At 50.3% G+C, this 17,125-nt stretch overlaps 1 protein-coding gene across 2 annotated transcripts in view; it reads left to right on the top strand.

Annotated features, from left to right (window-relative positions):
* The window catches only part of PITX1 (paired like homeodomain 1), a 113,647-nt gene extending 100,207 nt beyond the window's left edge, over positions 1–13,440 (top strand). For both annotated transcript variants that reach the window (XM_069652582.1, XM_069652581.1), the window contains one exon: positions 11,519–13,440. In XM_069652582.1, the coding sequence (XP_069508683.1) occupies positions 11,519–12,067 (549 nt within the window). In that variant the 3' untranslated portion in view covers positions 12,068–13,440. The remainder of the gene's footprint in view (positions 1–11,518) is intronic.
* The last annotated feature ends 3,685 nt before the right edge of the window (positions 13,441–17,125 follow it).

The following is a 17,125-nucleotide window of genomic DNA, read 5'->3' as shown; positions in this document are numbered from 1 at the left end:
GTGGCATGTAAATTCCGACATACAGTCCAACCCAAGGGCAGCCACACCACATGCAGTCACACAGAGAGGCTCGCATATCTGGAGAGGAGCATGCAAAGGTATCTCAATGGCATAAAGGCTGAAGTAATGTGTCTATGTTCTCAATGTTCACAATGCTAAAGCCAGGCACTTATGTTGTCAACGTCTGCATTTCTGCAGCCATGCTCTTGGTTTACACAACATCCACAGCATGCATGCATTGTTTTTCCCATTCCTCAAAATGCCATAGTCATGCACAAATGTGCCCAGTGTTCACAGAGTGCTGCAGTAATGTACATATTTGCTGAGTTGTCACGTTGTGTTAGAACACACTCATTGTTAGTTTGACAATAAGAAACGCACAGGCATTCACAAAGGCATGCTGGCGTATACAGAAGTACAGGCAAGCACATAGGCTGGCACACATGAAGGAGCCGTGGCCCAAAGCACAGAGGAAGGTATGCACGCATAGCCGCACACAAAGAAAGGCACACACAGGCATTCACAAAGGCATGCTGGCGTATACAGAAGTACAGACAAGCACACACGCTGGCACACATGAAGGAGTCGTGGCCCAAAGCACAAAGGAAGGTATGCACGCATAGCCACACACAAAGAAAGGCACACACAGGCATTCACAAAGGCATGCTGGCGTATACAGAAGTACAGACAAGCACACACGCTGGCACACATGAAGGAGTCGTGGCCCAAAGCACAAAGGAAGGTATGCACGCATAGGCACACACAAAGGCATACTGGCGTATACAGAAGTACAGGCAAGCACATAGGCCAGGCTAGACAGAGAGTGACTTGTCTGGTGCAAAGACGTGCAAACTTGGAAACTATCCACCTGCCCACCTCTGGCACTGGCTTCTCACAGGCCCCTCCGCCCTGACCAACACCGCCACCCCCCCCCCCCCCAGCTCCTTTCCCCACTCCCCTGCACTTCTTGTGGCTGCACTTGCATGATCTGAATGACCCGTAGGACCATTTTGTTTTTGTCCTCCCCCCGCCCCCCATCTTGTCTTGTTGTGCCTCAAAACACGTTCGGCCTGAGTCACAGAAGTGGTTTATAATGGCGCAATCCCATTGAAAAATGCTCCGTGAAACAGGCCCTTTGTGTATTTCCCCATTATAAATACCCAATAAATGAAATAAATAAATAAACACGCAAGCAACCCAAGTCCACAGCTCCCCTCTCTCTTGGCCACAGCTCATTGGGTAGCGCCTCGCCATAAATGGAAGGCTGCTTCACAGCACACCAATCGCTTGTTTCGTCCGTGTATTGTGCAGAAGCGCAGTGCTATCAGCAATGCAGCACACTCCCATCCACGTTTACCGGACACACACGTGTGTCTTTAAATCCCATTAAGAACCAACACCCAGTGGCTGTGCAATGCTCGCATCTACTCACGATGAGCCAACTGCAATGGCAGTAATTGGCTCTAGATATGCTGCAGCCTTAGATGCAAGCAACGTGTCTAATGCAGGGACCCCTCCCTCTCCCAACAAGGGGGCCGGACTGCACCATACTTCAACATGTTTCAGTCTCTCGGCAACGTCTAAACCCTTCCTCAGGGGGGAACCAAGTATTCCATTCAAGAGACAGCATCAGGCACGTGTGTACTTACAAGGGAATGGCTTCCGTTAGCAGGATCATATCAATGTCTATCCTATGCCATAGCACACATGCTCCAACCACTGCGCTAAGCTATCAAAGCTGGCCCACATTCGGCCCACACTGGCATGCGCCACGTGCCTTGCCCTGTTGACTAATGATCCAGCGACATGCCAAGAGAACCCACATGCTAAGAGCTGCAATGCATTCCAGCTATGAAGCAGGGCGGCTATACCCCGCCACGCCAGAAGGGAATAACACACCTGAGAGCACCAGCCTCGTCTCGGGGCCACGCGCAGGCGCACACGCACCAAAAACTGCACAGAGGTGGAGGCGCGCCTGCGGAACGCGGGAGGGGGGGCGGGGGGTGGGCCTGCTTCACAGCGCGCTTTCCTGTTAACAGAAGCTTTGGAAACCAGGCCCCAAGAGTGGCAGACGAGCGCTTGGTCAGAGGGGGCGGGGGCGAACGGATGGCAATAAAACGCGTGAAGCGCAGTGATATGCAGGCACGCCGAGACCTTAGAGAGGTGGCATGCAAGCCACCCCGTGCAGACAGAAGTAGACACAGCAGGGTCCCTCGGGTGCATCGCATAGTCATAGAAAGCAGGGGACACATCACAGCGTCCAAGAGTGGCACAGGGGCACCCCAGGGCCACGCGCAGGAGCATGCATAATGGCACACACCCAAAAGCACATATAGGACACGGCGGACCGCCGATATGGGACTGGTTAAAACCGCAACCACAATGGTAGATTAATAGTTGGTTAAATCCGTGCAACAATGACCCACCTACCGGGAGTGCAATGTACTGTATGGGAAGTAGCCTTCCATCTGAGACAGCCCAAGGAAGCTGTGTGTGTCTACCGCATGTGAGTATTATGTGTGTGTTTCTTGTGTGTGTGTGAGAGAGAGAGGTTCTAAAAGTACTCAGGGGTGCAAGAATGGACTAGTCACTCCATTGGCAGCCCCGGAAGTGTGTCCTGGGTTATTTTATGTGGCAGGAGCCTGCAACATCAGGAAATGACAGCAGAAGGGGTACAAGCAGTGATTGGCCAAAGGCGAGCACATTCACACGCAAATCCACCCCTCGCCCAATAGAATGAGCGCATTCGGAGCCGAAATGCCTGGACGCACACATTACCCAATCATACTGCGCCCAACCTGCCCGCCTGCCAGGCTGCCCGAAGGGTAAAATCAAACTACCCGAGGCAATTGTGGCTGTGCGAAAATATGACGGGCCTGGTTTGCGAATGGGAATGAGAAACGCGTGGCAAATCAGGCCCTTTTAGGTTAAAAGGTAGAAAGCGTCAGCCATTGAATGACAAATGCTCACTATCTCAAATGATGGCCTTTCTATCTTACACGAAGGACCTCATTTACACAAGCGTTTTACAATGGCGCAATCCCATATGAAAAACGCTTGTTACATCAGGCCCAGCTACGTGCAATAAAAGTGGAAATGCACGATAAAATGATGTAAGCATTGGAACATAAACTCTAAGATAAATCGTTTTTTAAACACGCGATGGTTTATCTGGCCCCCACACTGCTGACCTCCAGCCACTGCCCACTTCCCTTTGACACTTCCTGGACCCCTTTTCTAAATGGGGGCGACTCTGCGCCCAGGCACTAGTGGGCGCTCTCTCGCCACTTGTCGACCCCCGTGCCGCCATTACGGGGCATGTCCGTGTACCCTACACGTGGAGTTCCTGTGCTTCTTTAGTGAGCATGCCACCTTCCTCGTGTTGGTTCGCTCCCACGTGTGGCGCGTGACCTCCTGCCACACATGCCTTATTCCAGCACACTTGCTTTGGTTTCGTGGTCTTGAATGGGAACATGAATTGCCAGCCTGCTTTGGGAGGGCTTGGAGGGGGGAAGGTGGTGCGGGGGGTGGGAGGGGCGGGGGGTGCGGCGGGTGTTGTGATGTTGCAAGGCAGAGACATAAGTGCACTTGTGGCGACGTTGCACTGCCGCTTAGGAACAATTAGCAACAATTAGCAACCTGACTGTAAAAAGCAACTGCAGTAACAGTCGGCGGAGTGAGGGGAAAAAACCCATCATTGTGTGGACTTATTAAAACAAAACAGTTATTCGGTCCACTGCTGTGCGTTAACCAAAAAAGACAATAAACGCCGTTCGATTTTTTTCTTTATTCGCAAGGTCGAGAGCGAAGGAGTCCTTGTGTACGTTTATTATTATGTCGCTGGGTGTGTTGCTACAAATTAGAAAGAATGGTGTTGTGCGCAATGCCTGGCCGTGGCTGGCACTCCGTGAGGAGCCGGGAGGCCACCGGTCTGTTAGGCCGGGCCTGGTTTTCCTATATCCCGGCTCCTCGTAACTCTGCGTCGATAGGCCACGATAACGCGGCCGAAGCAAACGCAGCTACAATGAGGGCTGCAGGCCTCGTGCGGGGGGGGGGCGCCTTTGTGTAGTCTCTGCACTTGCGTTGCAGCCACAGACTGTAAAAGCCGAGGAGATGTCACCCTCTCGTGTGCGTGTTGTAGGTCTCGGAGGTTTGTGGAGTCCCCCAGGGGCCTGGTTATAGGCCGCACTTTTTTGTGGTGTTTGGGTCTCGCTCGGGTTCCCAATGGCGTCATGCGCCTATTGGATACTCGTGTGCATGTATCTGCTCCCCCTTCGTGGGGAGGTGTGTACAGTGAGGCATCATTCAAATGAATGTTGCAGCATCTCCCCCCATTCTTCGCGGGGTGCCGCTGCGCACGGGCGCTGCAAAGTGGGGGTACGGTGCGCATGCTACATGAACTCCGGGGGGCACCGAGCTGCGAAACGGGGAGCTGCGTTTCCCCACTTGCCACAGTGGGGATTTGTTGGGGGGCGCGCGGGTACTGGGGACAGTTCCAGCATCCCGTCCGACTGACGTTGTTCTCTCACGTATTGTGCATATATTACAGTTGGAAGCGTGCGTTCCTGAAAATACATCCAGTGCTTTTCTGCGAAGCCTCCAGCTTTCATTTTCTCCCGGATGTCGCCGCTCGTCTTTCTTCCTCTGTTTCTCACAGAAGCCTCTTCACAGCTGGATTCTGAGGGGCTGAGCTCGTCCTCGCGCTCACCCAGCAGTTGGGGCGCTCAATTCCCCAAAAGCGAAAGGCCATATAATAATTGTGAGAAATATTGGCCGATATCCAAAAAGGGCACTATACCAAAAGGGCACTATTTATTATATATTATAGAGAGTGTGTATGTATATATATATATATATATATATATATATATATATATATATATATGTGTGTGTCTGCTGCCCGCCACCGGGCGGGTGTTAATATTCTACCACAGCACAGAGCTGTTATCTTTATTGATCAGGTTGTCTTTCTTTACCAAACGTGTAAGAGCAAAGCTGATAGGTTTGGATTGTGCTTGGCGATAACCTCCAGATAAAGTGCGTGTGCGTTTAGCAATGCAAGGGGCCTGGCCTCGGCTGGGGGAATGTCTGTGAAGTTTTCTGCCAGGCAGGGTGCCCGGGCGACCGACCGACCCGCTGTGCACAAATAAAAGCAGGTTCAGGGCGAGTATTGACCGAGCAGAGGGCCCCGGAGACACCTCCAGAGGGGCCCGAACTGACAGAGGCCAAGACACTGGGCCTGGCTTACAAAGCGTCTCTCGATGGTGTTGCGCCACTGCAACGCGTGTGTGAGACTCGGGCCTACTCACTATAAAGGGAGTCACAGCCGAGAGAAACGCGGCGGCAAACACACATTCAGAATTACACGCGACACGCGTACAGTTCTATTGGAGAATCGAAAAGCGCAGGGCATATTATCTGCGGATTAGAAATGGCTGTGGGTCCTGTTTGACGGGGGCTATTTTAGGGAAGTTTGTCGTAATATTATTTCGGTTGTTTTAGAGTTTGTTTACGTCCGGGTCAAGCGCTGAGCCTTAAATGCGGCTGCAATGTGCACGTCTATGCGCTACAATGGCGGGGGCGTTCGGTGTAGAACTGCGGGCTTTTTGTGAGCGCAACTTTAAAAATGCGCCCTTGCAGTGTTTTCTCTGCGGATTCGAGAGTGTGTTCGCTGCAAGGTTGGTCGGAGTATGAGAAAAATGGCGCCAGTTCCCGCGTGCTATGTGATGGAGAGGAGGGAAACTAAACGCTAGAAGGTAAAAACACGAACATGTCAAACGCAACCTTATAAATGAGCCAGCAGTGTCTACCCCACAGACAAGTACTCCATGGTACCGCCGTTCGGGTAACAAAAACACGTTGCTGCTAAATAATTTTGCATTTGTTCGGCAATATTGGAAACAATCGGAAATAAAAGTGACAGAAAAAATAACGTACATTTTAATATACGTGGAAGGAGGACCGGGAGAAAATGCTGAGCCGTGAACACACGGACTGTGTTATAAAAAAAACTATGACGCATTAGGTGTGCCCGGGCGGCACGGTATCCGCACGTGTCTCCGGGCAGGAGCACTCTGGGGCACGGCAATTACAGGGCACGCTTCCCACTGGAAACACTCTGGGGGGGGGGGGGGAGGGGAGAGGGGGGCTCCCGGCACAGACAGGAGGCCGAGGATACCCTTGCACTTCGGCAATCTCGCGGCTGAATCCTGGCGTGGCACGGGACGCCAGACGACATACGTGTGCATAGGAACTACATTTCTTTCTGTGATGACGTCGACATGTCCTTCTGTGCGCGAATACGGTGTCGGTGAAAGCGGGAGAAAACGGTAAAGATGTGTAATGATAACAGGCGGTATGTGTGAAACGCTGACACGCGTACCCGAAGGCTGCCCACGACACGTGACCATTGTCACCGGGACCTTGGGGTGCAGGAGACCCCCAGTGTCCGTGCCAGGGCGTCCATTTCCCTGACAGTAAAACAGGCAGCCGCGGTCATGTGGCGGGTAGGGGACCTCAGTCACGCGTGTCTGAGCGTCCAAGGATGCCAGCGTCATGCTTTTATTGGCCTGATTTACAAAGTATTTTTCAATCTGGTTTTCCAATTGAAAAGTGCTTTTGTGAGTCAGGCGATATGGCTTCAGTTTCGGACAGACTGTTTACTAACCGTGTTTTCTTGGGCCTGTTGTTTTATGTTTGTGATTAGTCGTGCTTGCCACTTCCGGCTACTTAAATAAACGTAACTAGGCTACGTTATTAAAATGTGAGACGCCCAATCATACTTAGATGGATGGCAATTTTCGTTGCTTGCAGCGGCGATGGCAGAGGTCCCCGGGCCAATGGGTACGATGGGTCTCCGGGAGATGGAAGCCGGGTCTCCCGCCAGCAGCAGCCGCCCCGCGCACTGGCCCGGCAGTAAAGTGTAATTAGTTCTCCATGCAGAGTCTGCGGGCGTGGGGGGCGCGCGGGGACAATCCCTCTTAACGGCCCGGAGCGTGGAGGGCTGTTATGGCTCGGTGCTCGTTATGCGCGAAGCGTGGAGCCGGGACTCGAGTGGGCTGAGGGAGGAGAGGGGGGGCGGGTTCTCGGTAAGGAGCCCTCTGACAGAAGCAGAAAACCGGTGGGTGGACCGGTGGGGGGAGTGAATTGAGTAGTGGGCATGGGGTACTCGCTTAGCGTGGCCAGTTAATGAGCCCTCTGAGAGGGGCAACCGTGGGGGGAGGGCACCAGGAGTGGGTTCACCAGTGGGCTGGATGTAGTGCCCGGTACCCCGTTTAGCGTTTCCCAGGTAACGAGCCCACCGTGGCGGGAGGGGACCAGGAGTGGGTTCACGAGTGGGCTCGATGTAGGGCCCGATATAACTTTTGATGTGGCATAGTTAACCAGCCCACTTTGGGGCGAGGGTGTCTGGAGTGGGTTCTTGCGTGGGCTCCATGTAGGGCCCGGTAACGAGCCCACTGTGGTGGTGGGGGGGGGGGGTTCATGAGTGGGCTGGGTGTAGTGCCCGGTACCCCGTTGAGCGTTTCCCAGGTAACGAGTGCCCCGTGGGGGGGGGGGGGGACCGCGTGTAAGTCCAGGAGTTGGCCGTCAGGTAAAGAAGAGAAACGCGCCTGACGTCGCTCCATGCCGGGCTGGGGATGTTGGCGTGAACGCGCACTCTCAATTCCGGGGCCGGGGAACACATTTTCATGGATTACATTTCAAAATGTGTGTGGGCAAGAGGCCGACCGAGGGCACAATAAAAGGTGGATGATGGAGCTAATGAAATCTCCCAGATCCGGCCCTTCCTCTCATAAAAAAGACTCCTTCCCAACCCGCAGCCCGTGCGGCCCATCCTGGGCCCGCGGCGGCCTGCGCGGAGCGATTCCGGGCCGCAATATTGCGGGCTCTCCCGGAACACAGAGGTTGGGTCTGGGGGCGCGGCACCCGCTCAGAGCAGCCCCCCTCCCCCCCGGGCCCCGTCTGGAGAACGCGCCACACTCTTCCCAGAAGCCACAGTAACACTCGTGAAAGGCTCGCTGCCGCCTCGTGTGTCGCTATTTCACAACATCACATTCATGTGTGGGGCTTTTTTGTTCGTCTATGAACATTATTTAAGGGCTCCTATGTTTTTAAACGTTTTAATTCTCCCAAACACGATCTCGAGAAAGCACCACCCAGAAGTGCAATTTAATGTGGGGACGTGATCTTTCAACCCGAAATATTGCAAAGAAGGCGATTGTGTGTATGCCTGCGTGTGGTGTGTCTTTATGTGTGTGTCCTTGCCTGTGCGCGTAGAGCTGGTGTTTCTGGTCGAATAAAGACACTGAAAAATATTTTCCCAAGCAAAGACTTTTTTGCACTTTTGTGCAACAGCATTGCACAAGTAGGATTTTTTTTGTTTTTTGCAGAACATTCTAATTTCGGCCATTTCAAGTATTGTTTGTGCTATCGCAGCCCACGAGTCAGACACAAATAATCAACACGTGTTAGGACGTTGCACCCTCGGTGTACTGTATGTATGCATCTACACGTGCTTGCACGTGTAGAACTTGACAACTCATATCCGTGGGCACCAGTGGGCCCAGGGGTCTGATACTCGGCCATCACGACGGTGCCACATTATGCCCATATGGGCGGGTACTTAAGGCTGAGAGTGTCTCCAACACAAAGAGGAATTCGTTGAGCTACATGACAAGTCCTGGCCGAGGCGCTGCGCCCATTGCAGAGATTGTGTTCAGTCCATTACTTTGTGTTAAAAGCTGTAAACGAACACTAGGCAGATATCAAGTTCAGTCGCATTAAAAACCATAACACTGGGATATACAGGAGAATATTGAAAATCTCATGGCTACATAATATGTTTCCAATGTAATAACTACACAGAAAAAAAGCAGTGATCGCCTTCATTAGCAGGGTCTTCACATGTGTATCTAATACACGCAACATCCCATTAAACCACATGCGAGGGAATTAGAAGAAGGGAGGGGGGCGGCGCAACCGGGCCCTGATCCCACAGACCCAGCACTTCACGCAGCCGCAATTAAAGAGCGCGTGATTTATCACCTCCTCCGTAAAAAGCAATGCGGCGAAAAATCTGCAAACCAGAACGCTTACATGGAGTCAGCTAAAGAGCCAGGAACCCCCTCCCACCCCGTCCCTTATCACGATCCAAGTCTATCCTGCTCGCGTAGGGCTTTGCCTCTCGACTTTAACAATGCCCCTTTGATAGCACTCGGGGTCCCCATTACAGGATACGGGGATATTGAATGCGGGATAAGAATGTCCGCTTTTATATAGCGCTTAATGCCGGATTCCTCCCACGTCTAAACCCTGTCATAATTGCCGTAGATATCCTCCAATGTCTTGGCACTTGGGAGGATGAAGGGGACCCACTCCTTACATACCCAGTTCGCGTGCATCCTTGTGCAGGCGCCTCTCGCAAGCCTGCGCATGACTCGCCGAATTCCAACTCGCCACGCGTGCGACTTTGGCGTTAGATTTCGGCAAATGCTATAGCACCTGTAACCAGTGGGGGGGGGGGGTGCAGGGCAGCAAACATGCGTGCACTCTCGCCCACACTTTGCCACCTAGCCCCGAATCCCGAGCGATTTCATCTGGCACCATTGCTGCGTGTTCGCCCCCAGCGGGCACTTAACATGCTGACTTTCCTGGCAACCAGCAATGCACAGCGCCGAGAAGCCCGCGCCTCTACCCAGTGGAGGGTGCAATGGAATGGCCTGGACAGGCCTGGCAAACTCCTTGCCAAGCCTTTGGGAGCGATTCAGGGAATATTTGCCCGGTAAAAAGTGACTTTGCACTTCTGAAAAGTGACTTTGCACTGTGTATTTTTGACGGGCAAAGTCAGTGCATGGTCATTTTTGCAGTACAAAATGACTTTGCCCGGACTTTGCACGGCAAAAATACACTTTGAACAGTTCCATGAATCAGGGTTTGCGTTGGCAGTTGAAAGTCACTTTTCAGCAGTGCAAAGTCACTTTGAACTGGGCAAATATTCCATGAATCGGGCCCGATGTTGCTTTGATCATCTAAAATTATGGCCCGAATAAATCAGTCGGAAGCCTTTCCCCATAGTAATTGGACAAAGGAATTCATGCCGCTGGCCAGCCCATACAGCTGTGCACCTAGGCGGACATCGGACCCATCCACATGTCTTCTGCCAAACCTATCGCTTTCCAAGCACGGAGGAGATAAGCGCGCGACTATCCGCTCATCCACACGGGGGCACTACTCGCGGTGTAACGACCGATCGGGCAATTGCCTGCTGTGGCTATTCCACTGGAGCGGAAAGCTGAACTCCCTTCCTTTCGGACAGGGTGGGCGCCGGCGAGCTTCCTACACACCACATCTTGAAACCATAAACCTGTGTGCATTAGCATGTAGGCGCTCGAATGCTCGAACCCCCCCCCCCCCAACATGGACACCCCATCTGCATGATTCGGCCATCGCGGTGAACGCATTGAAACCCGAGCTCTCGCTGCCATCCAGGCGGACCCGCAGTCATTGTTCAACACCTTAAAAACAAATAAGCACTGAGCAACCTCGCGATCACGTGATACCTTTAATAAGCGAAAGCAGATCGTTTTGCAGGACACAAGCCCCTCATTTCCCATTCTCCTGGAAAGGGGTGGGCAGCCCTGCCACAGGAAGGCGACTAAGCAGAGGAACCATAATTGTACTGTAATTGAAGTCCTTCCTCACACCCCTCAGAGGCAATCTGAGGACATCCACGCGAAAGATGGCAGGCCTTAGCAGCCAGGAGCCTTTTGCTTCCTTGAAACCTTTCATGCAATGCCAACCACCGATGCCCCGAGCACTTGACGCACGAGCTGATGTCGTCGCTCAATGGCGATCTTCTTACTATGCATAGGCGCCAAGAGGCAGCGAACAGGACCAAAGCAGCGCTATGTAAGAAACACTAACACTTAACATGTCTTCTTTTAAGTGCGTTCTAGAAGAGGCACAATAACTAACATAACAAACACAGAGGCACCCCTGCCCCCCTTTATCACTTTAAAAACAACTATGGGGGACACACACCTCTGGTGCAAGGGCTGGCCCTCACGTTTCTGAATAGAGGGCATTATCATACATTAGTGACTTGTGCTGCAGGCGGCCTGGCATTCTGGTATTTCTAATTTGATGACTATGACGCATTTCATCGAGGTTCTCTTACACCGATTTACAGTTCTGTAGTCCTTCCCGCGGACTTTGAGAGCTGAACATTTCACAAATATTGTTTGGTGTGTCGCTGCATTAGCCCTTTGCAAAGTTGTGTGAGTGACCGCACGGTCAGAGTCATGTTGTGGTTTAAGGTCACTCGCCGAGTGCCCTTCCGTAGCCGCCTGGTGTACACTGATTTTGCTTGTGACATCCTGGTGACTGTAACACGCTGATTGTGTGTCCTTGACACTGTGTCCTGTTGTATGTGCATGCTAAACGGTGCAGCAGACCTGTCTGCAGAGTGTGTGGCTCGCCTTGGACCTCGTGCTTACCCTTGTTTTCTTATCCTTCCCAGGTCTGGTTCAAAAACCGCAGAGCCAAGTGGAGAAAGAGGGAGCGCAACCAGCAGATGGACCTGTGCAAGAACGGCTACGTGCCCCAATTCAGCGGCCTAATGCAGCCTTACGATGACATGTACGCGGGCTACCCCTACAACAACTGGGCCACCAAGAGCCTGACCCCCGCGCCCCTCTCCACCAAGGGGTTCACTTTCTTCAACTCCATGAGCCCCCTCTCCTCGCAGTCCATGTTCTCCTCCCCCAGCACCATCTCCTCCATGAGCATGCCCTCTGGCATGGGCCACTCCGCCGTGCCCGGCATGCCCAACTCCGGCCTCAATAACATTAACAACCTCAACAACATCAGCAGCTCCTCGCTGAACTCGGCCATGTCCTCGTCCGCCTGCCCCTACGGGCCCCCGGGCACCCCCTACACGGTGTACAGGGACACGTGCAACTCCAGCCTGGCCAGCCTGCGGCTCAAGTCCAAGCAGCACTCCAGCTTCGGCTACAGCGGCCTGCAGAGCCCGGGCGCCGGCCTGAACGCCTGCCAGTACAACAGCTGACCCGGCCGCGCCACGCCGCCAGGGGGCACCTGCGGACCCTGCTCGGACATTGGACCAGGGGGACAGTGCGGGAGACGGCGCGCGCCTCGCGAGCGGAGGAGCCGCGCCGCCGTCTCCGGATCATGCGGGTCGTACGTGTTTACTTGAACTTGCACAAGAGTCTCCCAGCCCCCGCCCGGCGGAGCCTGAGCGGGCGGAACGCTTGGAAGCTACGGCTGGTGGTCTCGGATAAGGAGACGGTGCGGAGGTACCATGGGACGGGGACGCGACGCCGTGCGCGCGCGCGCACGCCGCGCTTGTAAATAAACAGACAGATTTGGCGGCCATTTTGGGACAGGTGGGAGCACCACCCGGCCCCGCGCGTGGCCTACGTTTACCACTGAAAAGCTAGTTGCAATTTCGGATCCGGATGAGGGGGGTGGGGGGGGGGTGTCTCCATTTGCAAGTTAGGAACAAGGAAAATACGAGGATCAACCACTCGGAGAAGGCGAAGTGTGCATTGTGCTGGACGGTTGTGTTCAGCAGTTGAATAGACTGATGCATGATGTGTTTGATGTTTTATTTTTCAGTAAAAGGAATGCCATGGCAACATTCTCAGGCCCGCGGCCTCAAGGTTCCTACCTCTGCCCTTCCAGACCGTACAGTATCCACATATCTACGTCCACAGACAGCCAGCAGCAAAGACCCTACCTAGGGCACCCCTCCAGCTTTTGCACCCCCACATGATCTACGAAACGTTTGTATTTGTATGCTTGGATCGGAAAGATCGCTTTTTATTTATCTGCAGTTGTATCTTTCCTTTATACCCCGAAACCTGCTATGTAGAAAACAATGTAAAAATGAAAACAATATCTCTAGGCGCCTGTACAAAGATTCCTGACCCGGCACCTCTGAAGCAACCTCCCAACTCGGGATGCTGAGTCGCTTGTCCAAAGACGTGATCAATAACAAACAAAAGGAACAAAAAAAAACACACCGTGTTGCAACGTAAAAGTTAGACCTGTTTTTACAAGTGGTTTGTTAGTAAAAAAGCAACTTTTTTTTAATTTTTACAAATGATCTTTAATTATTAACACGCAAACGGAACGCATATGAAGTTTAAGTGCTGGCATATTTGTCGCTTATTATGTTGATAGTTTTTACATGTTAATGACAAAGAATCATAATATAAGATGCACATGGTACCCACCCCTTCCGCCCCAATCCCACACCTGTATTTCTTAGCTGTGGTAAACGTTATGTTGATGTCTGGATGTGTAATGCTGTTGTGGCTAAGGATGCTGTGTAATTGTGCTATAAATTATGTTTTGTGAATATTATTTTTCTCGAAATTAAGAGCATGGGAAATAAAATAACTAAAAAATGTTTCAAAATATTGACTTCTCATTGTATGCTACTATGTGTGCTCTGTGCGTACGTGTGTATAAATGGATGGATACGCTGACTGATAAGAAATAGACAGAAAGCTCGATATAACATGGATGGATGCATAGATGCAAAGTTCATTCAAGCAGAAACTGTTTCATGGCAAATTCATTTGCAGAGTGACAGAAGCAACCATCACTCCCACTCTAAATTATTGAGCGACTGCCAAGTGAATGTGCACTTACTTTATACTAATAAATCAAAAGAAAAGGGAGTTACGATAATTGAAGTGTGGTTTTAAAAACTGTAGGGCACTACACCATTGCGTCAATGTCTCCATTTATACATATTTTTCAAAATGTTTTGGTCGATACTATGGCCCTCTGCGCACATTTCAAGTCCATAATGTGACTAATCACCACAATTGTCTGGTCTTGTAGCTCTTCCCTGGTTCAGATTCTGCATCACCATAAACCTCAGCAGCACATAGTTGGCTCTACATGAATAGCAATAACCGCCATTACCCACAGCCACATCCCAAAATCCTCATGCGTACTGTCTCTGACCTCAGAACTTGTTCATTTTATTATAGTCTGCCTCTTCACTATCGCCTTCCAGCCGATCTGCACCTTCTCCCATCAGCCCCTCTCCCAACCTTACCCTTCCTTACCCGCCCAGATACCTCCGGGTTTGGTGCGCTCTACAAATAATAAATTAAACTCAACTAATAGGCAAGGTCTAGAAACACCCTTGCAGGCTACTCAATATTCGGAAAGGGCTATGCGTGGTAAGACCATTACGCTGGTGATGGTCACCGAACATATCCTTGATAACGCAACATAACAGAAGTAAAAGCTCTATAAGTCTATGGGTTTTGTTTGCCAAACAGTTTGTAATATTTACTACAATCTAGCCGAGTGTTTCAGTTCTCTGAACTTATTATGTGGACTCTCACCAGGACAGCATTAAATATGAGTATCGGATTCCCTTTGTTAGGTACCGGTGGAAGGAAAACTGCCACACCAACCACCTAATACATTAAATAGAGGGGTTGTTCTGCCATTATGCCGATTCTGCCAAGTTATTTTGTGAACGGGAAGAATGTGTCTTTTACATGTATCTACACATGTCCCGCTGGTGATAAGTAAGGGAGGGAAAACTAGATTCACCTGTATACACTATAATACAGGGTGCAGTCTGTGATACAAGGTCATGCAAGAGTGCAGGCTATAAATACAGGGTCTTTCAACCTATGGTTGGGGGCCCCTGCCAGGATGCGGTCTATGAACCAAGTGCCATGTCAGGCCGCCGTCTATAGGGTCTGAGGGGAATACCAGGTTTCAGCCTACGGATAAAGGGCTGTGCAATCTATGCATTCCGGCCATGTACCAGGATGCAGTTTATGCTTTAGAATAAACGCCAAGGAGTTATACTGATTCAATGTCAAACTTTGTAATCAAGTGCACAGTCAAAACCAGACTGAAAGAACCATCAGCACACGTATGGATGAGATCTCGGAGGGTGAGCACACAGGTTGGTACCTCGGTCCAAATAGTACATACATCCAGACTTGTTTCCAAGCTATCCGCAATGACAGCTTATTAAAGAAATCTGCACATTGCGGTTCTTGCGGTGCAGACTGAAAGAACCGTCAGCAATAGCTATGGATGAGATCTTGCAGGGCAACAGTGCAGACTGGTGCCTCATTCCGAATAATACATACATCCAGTCCTGTTTCCAAGCTATCCGCAATGGCGGCTTATGAGAGAAATCTGCATTTAACGCATCAAGGCATAAATTAGTTTTCAAAAATTGATTAGCAAAGTTTGGTAAATAAATGGTTCTTCATTAGCAAACAAACACATTTGATTAGCAATGTTGTACTGTTATTTCTAATGTTACCAGAAGTTATTTCTACCCAAGGTATACAATTAGCAGTTTTGTGTACCGCAGTGAGATGAGTCGGGCCTTGCAAATTCTTTAAAACTCCACTAGACCTGTTGGTCAAGTAACTTCCTTCTTGACCTCAGAGAAATGACCTCGGACCATGGCAACAGATGACAAAAAATGTAAATGTGCTTTCTGTAAACTGGTGCATGTCACCACTAACTCACTTCATGTTTGGCACACCGCTGACACCCAGAAACCACTCATGCACAGTGAAACGTTTGACATTTGTTGCAAACACAGTAAATGTTAAATAACATTTTCCAACATCCCTTGCAAATGGTACCCACCTTTCCTAAAATCTACTTGACTACACGAGTGAGCAAAAAGACGTGACATGGATACAGATAAATAAATAGATATGATAAAAAGTCTCTGAAAAGAGTTTGTCCAGCTCTCCCTGCAGGAGCTAATATATAATGCAATCATAATCATAGAGTAAAGCGACCTCTGGGGTCTGCCTACAGTGTATGGTATTGCAGTAGATCTTGTTTGGACTTGATGGAACTATTGATCACTACTTTTTGTGAACATCTAGTTAGCTTTGTGTATTCATTATGTAAAAGGAAAGAAAGCAAGAGACTAAGGAGAGTGGTTGGTGTAGCGAGCAAGAGAATTAGGCAAATTAGGTGGAATATTGTAGTTTGCGGCCATCTCACTGTCAGGCTGTCTGGCAGCTTGTATAAAGCAACAGGGTGATAAGATGGAATGTCAAGGAGTATGGGATCAGATCAGGGACTGAGCGCCAGTTGCACAGGCGTATGCAACCAGCATGTCACAGAACTAGGCTTGCTAAACTAAGGATAAGCATTTGGCTCTGTGATGATGTATATTTTCAAAGGTGTTCACTTGTCAATATGAAGCATCTTCCCCAACAAAATGAAATATAGCCGACACTGTGAGATTTAGATACACCAACCTAAACGTTACTGTGAAGCATGGAGAGAATGCAGTGTTTTACAGTGGCAATACTGTAATTATGCATTATGTAACAACTTACATTTTCAGGAATGGAATTGCTTTACAGTTCTTTTTCAAATAGTTAACACATACTGGTCATTGCCAGCCAGGATACAGTTAGTTTAAATAAAAATATCATCTTGATGGCTTCTAGCTTGCAATTGCTTGAAAAAGAAAAACAAATCTTGCCCAGCACTCCCACACAGGCCTTTGACACTTAACAGTGGAGGGGATGGCTACTGCTGCACTTTCTCTCCATTGGCCCCTTTGAGCTTACATTGAACAAGAAAAGGGGGTGGAGAGAAGCCTGAGGGCAAGAGGAATGCAGGACAGGCTGTTCTTTCTTTAAACAGCGTAACTTAAACAGCTAGCTTTGCTACACAAGTGTCCATTTAATTAGCAAACCTACAGAATTGCATAGCAAATTGCTATGCAGCACAGCTTATTTTATGCCTTGCGCATTTCATTGCATACTGAAAGAACGGTCAGCAACACTTATGTATGAGATCTTGCCAGGTGACAGTCCAGGCTGCTGCCTCGTTCTGAATAGTATATACATCCAGTCCTCTTTCCAATCTATCCGCAATGGCAACTTCCGAAAGAAATCTGCATATAGCGCATTTGAGTGCTTAGTGAAAGAACGGTCAGCAACACGTATGAATGAGATCTCGCAGGGTGACAGCACAGCCATGCGCTGCGGTCTGAAAAGTGCAGACATCCAGTCCTGTTTCCAAACTATCCGCAATGGCGGCTTGCGAGAGATATCTGCATATAACGCATTTCTGA

Source organism: Ambystoma mexicanum, chromosome 3p, assembly GCF_040938575.1.
Source record: "Ambystoma mexicanum isolate Mex_15411 chromosome 3p, UKY_AmexF1_1, whole genome shotgun sequence".
NCBI lineage: Eukaryota > Metazoa > Chordata > Amphibia > Caudata > Ambystomatidae > Ambystoma > Ambystoma mexicanum.
This window is presented reverse-complemented; position numbering and strand designations above follow the sequence as displayed.